The 11,992-nt window shown below is 29.9% G+C and overlaps 4 protein-coding genes across 4 annotated transcripts; all 4 read left to right on the forward strand.

The window, feature by feature from the left end:
- Nucleotides 1–853: 853 nt before the first annotated feature.
- LOAG_08683 (hypothetical protein) lies at nt 854–1,009 on the forward strand (the record flags this gene model as incomplete). The annotated part of the gene is made up of 1 exon (XM_020447769.1): nt 854–1,009. The coding sequence occupies one exon, from the start codon at nt 854–856 to the stop codon at nt 1,007–1,009; it is 156 nt and encodes a 51-aa protein (XP_020302036.1).
- Nucleotides 1,010–5,891: 4,882 nt separating this feature from the next.
- Nucleotides 5,892–6,230, forward strand: LOAG_08684 (hypothetical protein; the record flags this gene model as incomplete). Its single annotated transcript, XM_003144214.2, has 1 exon — nt 5,892–6,230. One exon carries the CDS (start codon nt 5,892–5,894, stop codon nt 6,228–6,230), a length of 339 nt encoding a protein of 112 aa, XP_003144262.1.
- Nucleotides 6,231–7,546: 1,316 nt separating this feature from the next.
- LOAG_08685 (hypothetical protein) lies at nt 7,547–8,086 on the forward strand (the record flags this gene model as incomplete). The annotated part of the gene is made up of 3 exons (XM_020447770.1): nt 7,547–7,554; nt 7,785–7,911; nt 7,991–8,086. 3 exons carry the CDS (start codon nt 7,547–7,549, stop codon nt 8,084–8,086), a joined length of 231 nt encoding a protein of 76 aa, XP_020302037.1.
- A 1,379-nt stretch (nt 8,087–9,465) lies between these two features.
- Nucleotides 9,466–10,819, forward strand: LOAG_08686 (hypothetical protein; the record flags this gene model as incomplete). The annotated part of the gene is made up of 4 exons (XM_003144216.1): nt 9,466–9,690; nt 9,949–10,090; nt 10,276–10,454; nt 10,622–10,819. The coding sequence occupies 4 exons, from the start codon at nt 9,466–9,468 to the stop codon at nt 10,817–10,819; spliced, it is 744 nt and encodes a 247-aa protein (XP_003144264.1).
- Between the last annotated feature and the right edge of the window lie 1,173 nt (nt 10,820–11,992).

Raw genomic sequence — 11,992 nt, forward strand, 5'->3', positions numbered from 1 at the left:
GAGAGAGAGAGAGAGGGAAGTGGAGGATTAGAAAAAATGTTTATTTGAAATATGTCGCATGAAATAAACAAACCTTATTTAAAATTCTAACTCTCAGTATATATTATTTAACGAAATGAATGATAAACTGATTGAGAAGAGTAGTGTGAATTAATTAGTCTAATTAGGACTTGAAAAAAAAATCAAAAATTGGATATTGGAAATACGTTTAAAAAAAGAAAAATAATAACAAACAGATGTGATAGATGATGAAGTTGGACGTGCCAAAAGTATCATGAAAGAATCAGTAGCCAGAAAATGGAATCAGGCTTAGGATGCTAATAATTTTGTAACATGGAATTTGCTCTTGGATTAATGTTTTCTTTTGGATGGATGCCAATGAAATATTTAAATTTAAAAAAAAGTAAATAACCAATGCTAGAAGAAATGGCAACAGTGCTATTTTTATGTCATTCTCTTCTTTTTTTTTTTTTCTTTTTCATTATGGAAAGATAGCGAAGAAAAAAAAGAAAGGGAAGAATGTATTTCATTGACCCTTGTATATTTTATAAATTAACGGATGTTCATGACCTCTTATTGTTATTTTTGTGCTCAAATATTCCATTCATTAATCGTTCTTCCTGAATTATCCCGTTATACCCTGTGGCGTTCTCGATTTTCTGGATAATATTATCATGTTTGGATGACGATCAACCATTTCAATGAAGAGCAGGAATTAAACAGGGCAATATATATGTTGAGAATTTTTGCAGCAAAAGGGGAAGGTCCGGATCGTTGACCTTTTCCCTGAATAAAACCAACCACAAAACAATCAACTTCTCCCTGTCACTAATGCCTCCTTGGAAAATGAAGCATGGATAAAAGAGATGAAGAGATAAAGGAGGAAGAAGAGGGTAAGAAAGAAAAAAAGGGATATTTGTTCTACCCTCCGGGGTTTTCGTACCTTTTCCTGCCCGGTCATTTCAAGAAAGCACTGCCCACCTCTCTTCTGTCGCTTCGATGTACATAACAAACATAATCAACGACAGACACACACATACAACACATGCATACACATACACATACACATGCATACATACACACATACATACGCACACATAATACACATAACTCACATGCACACACACACACACATATACAGTCACGTACACTCGCATACACATACACACACACACGCACGCGCCAACATATAATAGGGTCAGCCAGCGGTCAACTGGTAGTTAAATGCCAATGTCGACACATATCAAAAGTTGTTGAATGGATATCACAAAAAAAAGGGAATTCATTTCATTCGTCCTGGCATTGATGCTAATTTCTTCGAGAGAATTTTAATGCTACTCCTCACTTTACCGCTCCAAAATATTTTAAAATTGGTAAAGTTGTCAAGATTGTTTGGTCATTTGTCACCTGTTAGGACTGCTTGCTTATTCAAAGCAATTTACCTTTAATATGTAATATAATCTTACGTTAGACTTAAAATACTAATAAGAAAGCTAGAGAAGATCAGTGAGTAATATTGGTTAGCCTATCGGTGATTTGGCTCAAAGTTGACTATTTAATCAATAAAATATGACAAAAGTCATGCTTATTAATAATCCTGAAAGCATATAGTATTTTAAAACAGAAACTATTGATTGATTGATTGATTTCTCAATTTCAAACAATAGTCTTGGCTCATCCTAAATTCTTGCTAGGCAAATTCATCTCTTCACCGATACCGTATTTCTAAAATGTGTTTTTTTTTGTAGGAGAAATTTATGATGAAATGGATTTACTACTTTGAAACTTCCCGCTTTTTTGCTTTTTCTATACTATGTCATTTCAATAATATCTATAAAAAGATATAGCAATTTTTTTTTCGCTTAATTTCATCATATTTCAACCAATCGGATGAGAGTTTCAGTTCTTCTTTCAAGCAAATTAAATTAAAATTTTAGAAAAATTTAAATCCACAACTGTTTTAATGGTATAATTTTTTTTCCATGTTCAATGCAATTTCAAAAGATAGGTGGAAAGTTTGAATAAGCATTGGGAGGAGAGCTATTACTGCTCTTGACAGTTTCAAAATATCATATAGAAAGGGGAGGTGGAGTCCCGCGGTACTTTTCCACTTCTTAAAATACATACCATTGACATACTATTCGTACCAGGAGATCATCTATTGACAGAGAGGCAGTCAAAAATACAAAATTCACTTCATTTCTTTCTTTCATTCATTCCTCCCAATGGGATCAACACTTCTTGGGAAATGTTGTAAGGATAGAAGAAGAAGAAGAGGAAGGAGCGGAAGGGCGGTACCCAGAAGGGGGAGGGTTACATGAACGGTATCAACGGTGGGCTCATATATCGGGAGGGTTTTGGTGCCGCTGTCGGTGCTGGGTGTATTGGTGGCGATGGGTGCTGTTTCAAAACACAGATACTTGAATTCGGAATTTTTGATTTAGTAGTTGAAATGGGAGATGGTAGTACTTTGAGAAACTGTAAAAGAGATGAGGCAAACTTTTGTGATGTTATTTGTCTGTTAATGATTTGAATTATGAAAATGAGATAATCCAAGACTATCATCAGATGGACAGTGGACAGAGAGTTGAAATTAAAATAATTTCATGGGAAATATCATTAAATTTAGGACGGAAAAGGGATATAGTCAAGTTAAGAATAAGAAAGATACTTCAAATTTCAAGAAAATCAAAAAAAGAGAGAGAGAGAGAGAGAGAGGAAAGGATGGCAAAACAACGATAAATTTCATAAAGCTCTCATCTATTTTTTTTTTTTTGTTTTTTGTTTTTTTTCTGCTTCTACTGGTCATTCAGCTATGTGCAAATGAAATAAGGAATAAATCCCATCATCTGTCTAACTAAATATTCTGCAACAACATCTTTGTCCACTACACTCCATTGTCTCCAATGAAACGAGTTTTGTCCACCCCTCCAACAAAACATGATTTATATTATTGTTAAATACCTTGCTGTATAAAAGCATTTTTCATCAAAATGGCTTTACCTCTGTTTCCTTTTATTTTCTCATTAATAACATACATCCATTTTCCGTTGTTTACATATCTATCTAATGATCATTATTATTAGTTACATGCATCATTTATAAACCTATCCCATTTTTTTTTCCTTTCACCTTAAAAAACCAAACAGGTAAGTAAGTAAATACCTTTAGCTTTTATTAATAATCCAATTTGAACTTCTCTTTTGCATACATTATTATTATCAATTTTTGATACATTTAACGTTTAAATAAATTTTCGTTTCACTCTAAAATTAAGTAAAAACTCATTTAATGTTACAGTAATCCATCTAATTAATGATTGCTTATTGAAATGCAACTTTTTGCAAAAAAAAAAAAAAAAAAACAAGCATTTTTATTCCCATCAAACATTTTATGTGCAAATTTGTGCAGGAAACTTTTTAATTAATAATACTTAAATTGGTCGGATATTTGAAAGAGAAATGAAAAAAAAAAAGTATATTTGGAGGTAAGTTTTCCTTTTTATAAAAGAAAATTTTCGAAACAGTTAGAAAATGCAACAAAAATTTGAAATTAAATAAAATTGTAAAATGATGAAAGACATAAACATGAAATGAATATGGACAGGTAATGGTTACAGTTTGAATTTACACAATATGTAATGTAAGCCTTACAAAGTTACATAAACTGTCATAATGCATATTTAAATTTTTTAGCTACCAATTGACATCAAAGTTATACCTTATGATCACTAATCTAATCCATTTACTGATTAGAATTTATTATTTGTACTGAAATAACTTGCTATTTTACTATTTCTAATAGTGTATTATCAAATATAATCAAAAAATTTAATGTCTGTGTTAATCAAATTTCACTTATGATTGAGTCACTAAATGGATTAATTAGTTAAGGTTTTGCAAATTGTAACGATTTTTATGGATTATTGCTAGTAACTGAAGTTACTGAAGTTGCTATAGAAACAAGGTCATCCTGAGTCCATTGGTCCAAAATTGACCACTTAATAGCTACTGGTTGACAAGATTGTAAGGTAGATGTTCTTCAGAAAAAAAAAAAAACTTTCTCACGAAATTCCATCAAAACATAGTTTTCACCTTTACTTGGTTTCTTCTCTGCCACTTATTATTTAGCTAATTAACAATATCAATGAATATTTTACTGGACCATGATAATGACAATGTCACAGAAAGATCGATCATTTGCTTATTAACGATCTGGACAGTTTCAGACATTTTCCACTTTAAGGCTTTTGCTTCATTCTTTCATTGCAAATTATTGCTTAATTCAACTATTCCTTTACATTTTCCGCTTTTTACATTCCGTCCTGAAAAAGTCAAACCTTTCCGGTTGATTTACATCTCAATCATTTTGTAATATTATGTTCTTTTGATAAAAGCCAATTTCCCGGAATCATATATGTGATGACGTCATACCATTTTTAAACTTTTTAATGGCCAATCTCTTATGTTGAATTGGTGGTATATTATTCAAATATTCAAGTAGTACCTTTGTTGCATTTTCAATTGAGACCTATTTTAAAACAAATAATTAATAATAAGGCCGAGCTCTGCATGATTATATTCAACATGTGATTGTATTGCACTGAAAGCCAAAACAGTTTCTGTAATACTTCCGACATAAATATTCTGGCCAAGAAAATTCACCCTGATTGGCCAATTGGCCATTGTGCAAAGAAAAAAAAACATTTAGTGCTTGGGTTCAAATTTTTATGACCATTTTGCAGAAAAAAGAACGTTTCCATTCACTCAAAACACATCATTAATTTATTCATCGACTTTCGAGGCTCAGTTTGTTCTGCTCTGGAAAACGCAATTATTTTGATCGGATTCGGGAAACCCAAAACAATCCGCCAACATTCTTCCGGAACCGCAAGCTCCGCGAGTTGGACTCGCCTTATCCGATCTGCAAGCGCAAAACAACATCAGGTATAAATTAACATCCATCCTAATTTAATAGAATTTTTACTAAAACATTGCACAAATTGGCGCATATTACTAATGAATTAATGAATCAATGAAACAAATGGTCCTTCACAACATTTCCTATTTCATATTCTTTAATTGAAATGATTATAATAATTGAAATAATCGATAAAAACTATTTGGAATCAAATTGTTAAAAATCATTTTCGATCTTTTCGTTTCGTCATTTTTCATCTCATCTCTCAATCCTTCAATTCATCGCCCATAAAAATAAATGTAGACTAATATCGGTGTTATTATCAATGACAATACTTTAAAATTAATTAAAAATATCCGTGGAAAACGAAAGTGACAGTATTAGGTTCTTCACTTTCTGTAGATCGATTGTTTTTGCAAAATTTCAACAATTAATAATTCTCTGTTATTGAATTTAATTCATATATAAACATACATTTGCATTCTCATGTCACACACTATGAAGAAAGATAAGTGAAGAAATTGATTTCAGATACTTGTGACCTCTCGGATGGTATCCTCCTCTTCCATGGTACCCAAAATTCACATAGCTAATGTCTACAAATTTAAGCCATGTGAAAATCTGTGCAAGCTCTGAAAGTGGTGCATATATCGAAAAACATGTCTGTGTGTGTGTGTGTGTGTATGTGTGTGCGTGTGTGTGCGTGTGCTTCTGTCTGTCTGTCCATGCATATGCGGGCATATTTGTCAACTTCAACCCTCATACCTGTCCTAATTCCCCCCAACTCATTCAGGCATCAATCTTCCGACACACACATATACGTAACAGGTCAAAATTGTGCAAATTAGGACCCATCTAAATAATGGTCTCCAAAGTGTCACCCTCTTCATCTTCATTAAGAAAATGAGAAGTTTTCTGAAATTTGCCTCTCTTTACACCGTTCTTCCGCACACATTCATCTCTTTACATACATGCACATACACACACACACACACACACACACATACACACATACACGCGCACGCAAACACGTACACACACACACATACGGATACACACACGTATACGCATACACACACATACACATACTTACACACATATACATATATACATACATAAACACATATAGACACGCATACACACACACCCATACGCATGCACATACACATACACACAAATGCACGTGCACACACATACACACGCACACACAAACACGTACAACATATACACATGCATACACACACATACACGTACCACACATGCGTATACACATACACACACATGCACACACACACATATGTGTGAGATAGACACTTGCAATTATAATATTTTAGCAAAGTGCAACAATAATGGCATTATTATTAGTAATTGATATGATTCACTGCACTCTCTGATTAGATCTTTAAAGTTGGGATGATAATGATTAGTGATAAAGGTTTTCTTGAAGTTTTTACACCCTTTCATATAAGATTATATCATCCATCAAAATTAAATCTGAATCTGAAATGAATTAAAATTCTATTATGTTTTGAAAAGGTCACTATTCAAAAATTTAATCAAAAAGTTTGGATTGACATAATCGAATAGAGTAAAACAGAAGAAGGCGAACCAACCATACGGTATATTTAACGGATGATAAAAACCGATTATTTAATTTATCCGCATTGATATGAATTCCAATTTTTAATTCATATAGTAATAAAGTAATTACAATCAGCAATGGTGAAAAAAAAAGTTTGGAAATTTTACCGGAAATGGATAATCCATGTGATAATATATTCAACAATCAATGGAAATAGCGAAAATAAAATTTAAAAGATAGAACTCATTTCGGGAATTCAAATTTTCGAGCAAAAAAACAAAAAGAAAAGATATCGGTTCAATTCGTTCAACATTAAATTAACTAACAAACTTGAAATTAATGGAAAAAATAAATAATCAATCGATGAATAATTTCAATAAATAAAATTCAAATTAATGAACAAAAACGAAGTTCACTTTCTTCGAAAAATTTTGCTATTTTCGCAAATTAGATAATTTGAAGATTGTACTCATACAGTATTGATAAAATTGAAATTTTAAACAGACAAATATTTGCATAAATCATTGAACTGAAACAATCTTTTAAATTGTTTCTATCAATAACATATAGCTTTTATTTCTTATCATTCTCAGTATCACTTCTATATTTCATAAATCTTTTTTTTTTTTTCCTTCCTCTAACTTATTACTGTACAAAAATATTTGCACAGTTTTTTGCCTCTCTCTCTCTTTCGTTCTCCTCTACAAGATCTGTACTTTCAATGGTTATATAATTATGATAACGAAATTGCGAATGGAAGTCCAACGGACCACTTTGTATCTGATTATTTATTTAGCTATCACTCATAACATAATACAATGCGACATGCGACATGCAATATACGACGACACACAAATATTATTACATCACAAAACATACATATGTTCGAATGGATTAATTTTGTTAATGAGCATGAAAATAATACATTTATTATTCATAATTAAAGGCAATACGTACGTGTTTTAATAAGTGTTAGTTAATTTTGTCACCTGTATACATCAAATATTATTTCATGTTATCATGTATTAATAGTATCACATAGGAATGTTAAAGTAAATAGTATGTCACAAAGGTAGAAGGATATGTGATAGTGAATGCAGCAATTGACATAAAAGGTTAAGTGTATTGATTAGTTGATGAGTGACCTTTGAATAACAGTATAGTTCATTTTATTTTATTCCATTTATAATACGAAGGAATTGAGAAGCGGTACTCTTTTGATAATTGAAGTATAAATGGATGTTAACATTTTTTTTCCTTTTGCTCAGGTAGTTTATTGCAGCGTAAGCAGTTACGGAATAGGCAGTGGTCCAGGTGGAAGTGGTAGTTGGTCAACTCGAGGTGTTGGTGGTATCAGCGGTGATTCCTATCAGCAAAGCAACGGAATTTTCGGCTCCCATCGCCAACAGGTTTATTGTATAGTTTCAAAATTCTGAACTTGAAAAAATGTTGAATTTTACCACATTAAACAAGTCTAGTGATCTGCAGGAAAGATACGACTCTTATCCATCAGGTGGTGGACTTTTTGGCGGTACAAGTTGTAGTTGCTCATCAGGATACGGTGGGCTGTTTGGCAAGAAATGATTTACAGGTTTCTTTTAGCACCTCATCTAATCAATGAAATTGGCTTCTGACTTTGTAGTTACATGTTATTAATTATTAATTATTGTTATTTTATTAATAATTTATGATTTAATTTTTACCTGATTTGTTTTGAAAGACGTGCAAAATTCAATCGTTGAGTAAAATTTGCAATTAATCAATTAATTTAAGTTTTAAATTAAACTAATCAAACCCAAGAATCAATTACAATTAACTAAATTGTTAAAATTATGCATCATCCAGAAAGCAGTAGAACACGTTCTAAATGGCGTAATATTATGATGACCAGTTGAAAAAGAAAACCGGTTTTTATGCATTTTAACATTCCCATTGTTAAAGCTTTCCTTACAGAAGCGCTATTTTTAAACGTCCGTTCATCTCTACAAATGCGCAAATGTATATAAGCTATTAAAAAACACGCCTTATAATGTGAATAAATTTTTAAGCAAAAAATTCTAATGGATGGAATGATTAATTAATTGGATGCATGATATTGCACTAGTAAATTGGATATGCAAAAAAGCGCAGGGATAGTAAAAAAAAAGTGTCGCATTTTTATGATGACAATAATGCTGCTGAGAAATTCGAAAAAAAATATAATGCAAACAAGGGAGAGATTTTTCAATGATGAAAAGATAAAGAGGAAAGCAATAGGAACATGCTAATACTTAAGCTTTTTAATTATTTTAAAATAATTGAACAAATAATTAAGCAAAGATTGGAATATATTTGACCAATAGATGAATGATTGATTACATAATGTAACAGAAAATTTTAAAAAAAATGGATTTATTTCTTTGCAAAAATTAAATTATTTTATTGTTTTAGGTTAACTGTTATTGATTGCTTTTTTTTTAAAAAAATTTCACTCTTTGATACATTTCTTTTCTTTTTTTTCTTTTATTGCTTTCAGTTTCTTTTTATTTTCAATTCTATTTTCTGGTCATTCATTTCTTAAAAAGTATTATTTATGCAAATTAGGTGCTTAATTTTTATAAATTTTGACGTAGACTGATCATTTTTATCATTATAAACATAAAAATATGAGCTACTACTTGCATGAACGCAAGAACTTGCACCATAACTGATGTTTGAGATCTCAAATTGGGTAATTTTTTAGAAATAGTAACTAGTATTCATAGTTAATGAAATTCGAAATGAATAAATGAATTAATTAAATCCACTTCTTCTTTAATAATTTCAAGGCATTCTTCAAAGCATTAATTTTGCTTTTAAAATTGTTTCAGCCACGAGCAACTATTTAATTAAGCAATTAAACATCATGAGACAGAGAAATTTTAATTAAAACTTTTTTTTTCCTTGGTGACAAATAACTCAAAGTTCTTGCCAGAACATTATTTATGGCGGCGGCTTCGGCAGTTGTATCGGCAAAAGAACGCTTACCTCCATGTGAACTTATTCCAAAGTTGCTATGCTGTACCGAAAGAATTTTGGATAAATGTCTTATCCATTGCTTAAATTATATTTCTGCTAAATGTCTACATAAAATGCAAAATTATTACAAAATTATTACATCAATGATTGGTTCATATCAAAAGACAGGATCAAATTTCTACAATCAACAAGTTAGAACATTCATCTTTTTTCTTTCCAATATTCAAAAATTTAGGATTTAAATTTTGAATTTAGTAAGTTAACATTTCATAATCGATGATTTTTAATGGTCATAATTTCATTCAGTGATTTTTGATGATCAAAATTTCATGATTATATCAATAAACACGTCATTTTCACTGAACAGATGCTTTTTTTTCCTTTTGTAAATTTTTTAAATGGTTTAATCAATGATTGCATTAATCAGTAAATAAAGCTTACAAATTTAGGTCACCTGTATTTCTACAGCAGTCTTAACCACCACATTACCTGAACCTATTACCCAAAATGTTCGTCGACAACTGATTAAAAAACCAATGGTGTTTGTTGAATCAAATGAATCATCCAAGAAATCATTTGAATTTCCAAATGGTACAACATTTTTTCATTTTCTTCTTCATTAATTAAAAATCGATTTGGCATCAAATTTCATTTTCTAATGAAATAATTCCCTCTTCTCTTTTAATCTCTCTGTTGTAAATATTTACAGCAATACGATTTCTGATATTTCAGAAATTTATTTTTACTCCTAAATCAGGTCGGAAATCAATTTTCAGCACCAAATTATCAAACTGACGGAGACTATATTTGCCTAAATCGTCGATATCCAAACACTGAAGTATCAGATTCTAATCTTCCATCCAATTCTGCTGTTAAAATTTCTCAACCATCTTACTCACCATATTTATCAAGAAAGCTAATCGATGAAGTATTCCTAATCTGTTGTCAACATCATGTAAGCATGAATTTTAAAATTCTGAAGACAAAGTATTCATCAAATTCATGTTCAATTACTAGTTTTAACTGATACTTCAATGTGAAGCTATAGTTAATAGTTTGAATTGAAATTCTTATTAAAATTTATTGAATTTTTAAATTTGATGGTTAAATTTTTATTTACAGGTACCGTCAAATTGTTATAATTTATGTACATACGAGCATCGCGAACATATCGCAATGGAAACGCTAATCCAAGCGAATAAACAAAATGCTTGCGATTTGAAGTATCTCAACAATATCGTGTATTGCGCGAATCAAAATCGAAATAATCAGAAATTGTTGCCAATTTCTTGGGATGATATCATCGAAATAACAAATTGATGATAGGTAAGTAAGCTAAAAAAAGGCGTTTTTTTTATTTTACCAAATTTATTACACATTAACAACATTCATAAAGCATTTTATACTTAATCTTTAAGATTAACTTCGTCATTTCTATAAAATTATTCAAATTAAACAATAAATCAATTTGAAACATTTCTCGAAATAATGTAACCAAACAATTTTAACAAGTTATATGTATGATCAATTTTAATAATTAATTATTACATATTCCAATTATTATAATGATTTTTCATAGATGTGTCTCCGTATGTGCAATATAGCTCAATCAGGTGATTGGATCAGAAATGTTAAAAAAAAAAGGAAGGATTTGGTTTATCTCAGCAACTGGAATGTTTCTCATATATTGTACATGCGCTGGCTTATGTACGATCAAACTAAAAAAAAAAGAAAAAAAAGAAATAGAAAAAAAAAAATAAATTCCATATCTTTTGAAATTATTTCAAATTTATTCAGTAAGAAAACTAATATATATTAGGTATCACTTCAAATGATTTAAATTGTTCAAATTTTAGAAATCCTTTTTTTAAATTTATTTAAAGCATTAAATTTTAAACATAATAATAATTCTATCAAATTAAGTTACCTTTAAGATAAGGTATAATATTAACAAAAATATTAATCATATTTACCATGACCAGGCTTATTTTGTTTTCTGATGATTTGAAAAGTTTTTTTGAAATTTTTAATGATTCAATTAAATTGCCACAGGAAACAAAATATTACAATGAGAAAATATTACAATTGTTTTTGCCTTTTCTTTTTTGAATTAGATTTTATATTATTTATTATTATTATTTTTTTTGTTATTTCATAAGAATCTTTGCATTCAAAAAATTTATTTTTCTGCTGTCTTATGTAACTTTTCAAATTTCATTTTAGATAATTAATTTAGTTAAAAATTTTTCTTTGATAGAAAAACACGGATAAAAATTAAATAAAAAATTTGCAATTTGAGTTAAAAATGATAGCAGAAAAATGAATTTTCAAATTAATTTGCTTACAGTGTATCTACCAGATATAAACTTTTCTTCTACCATCCTTACATAAGTTTGTTTTGTTTTTTTTTTTTCAAATGTTGATGTTAAAATGCCTGCCATGGCCCTAAACTATTTTTGAATTCCAATGATCTTATTCGTCTATCGTTGGAAC

The sequence above is a fragment of the Loa loa genome (assembly GCF_000183805.2).
Source record: "Loa loa unplaced genomic scaffold supercont3.365, whole genome shotgun sequence".
NCBI classification, from domain to species: domain Eukaryota; kingdom Metazoa; phylum Nematoda; class Chromadorea; order Rhabditida; family Onchocercidae; genus Loa; species Loa loa.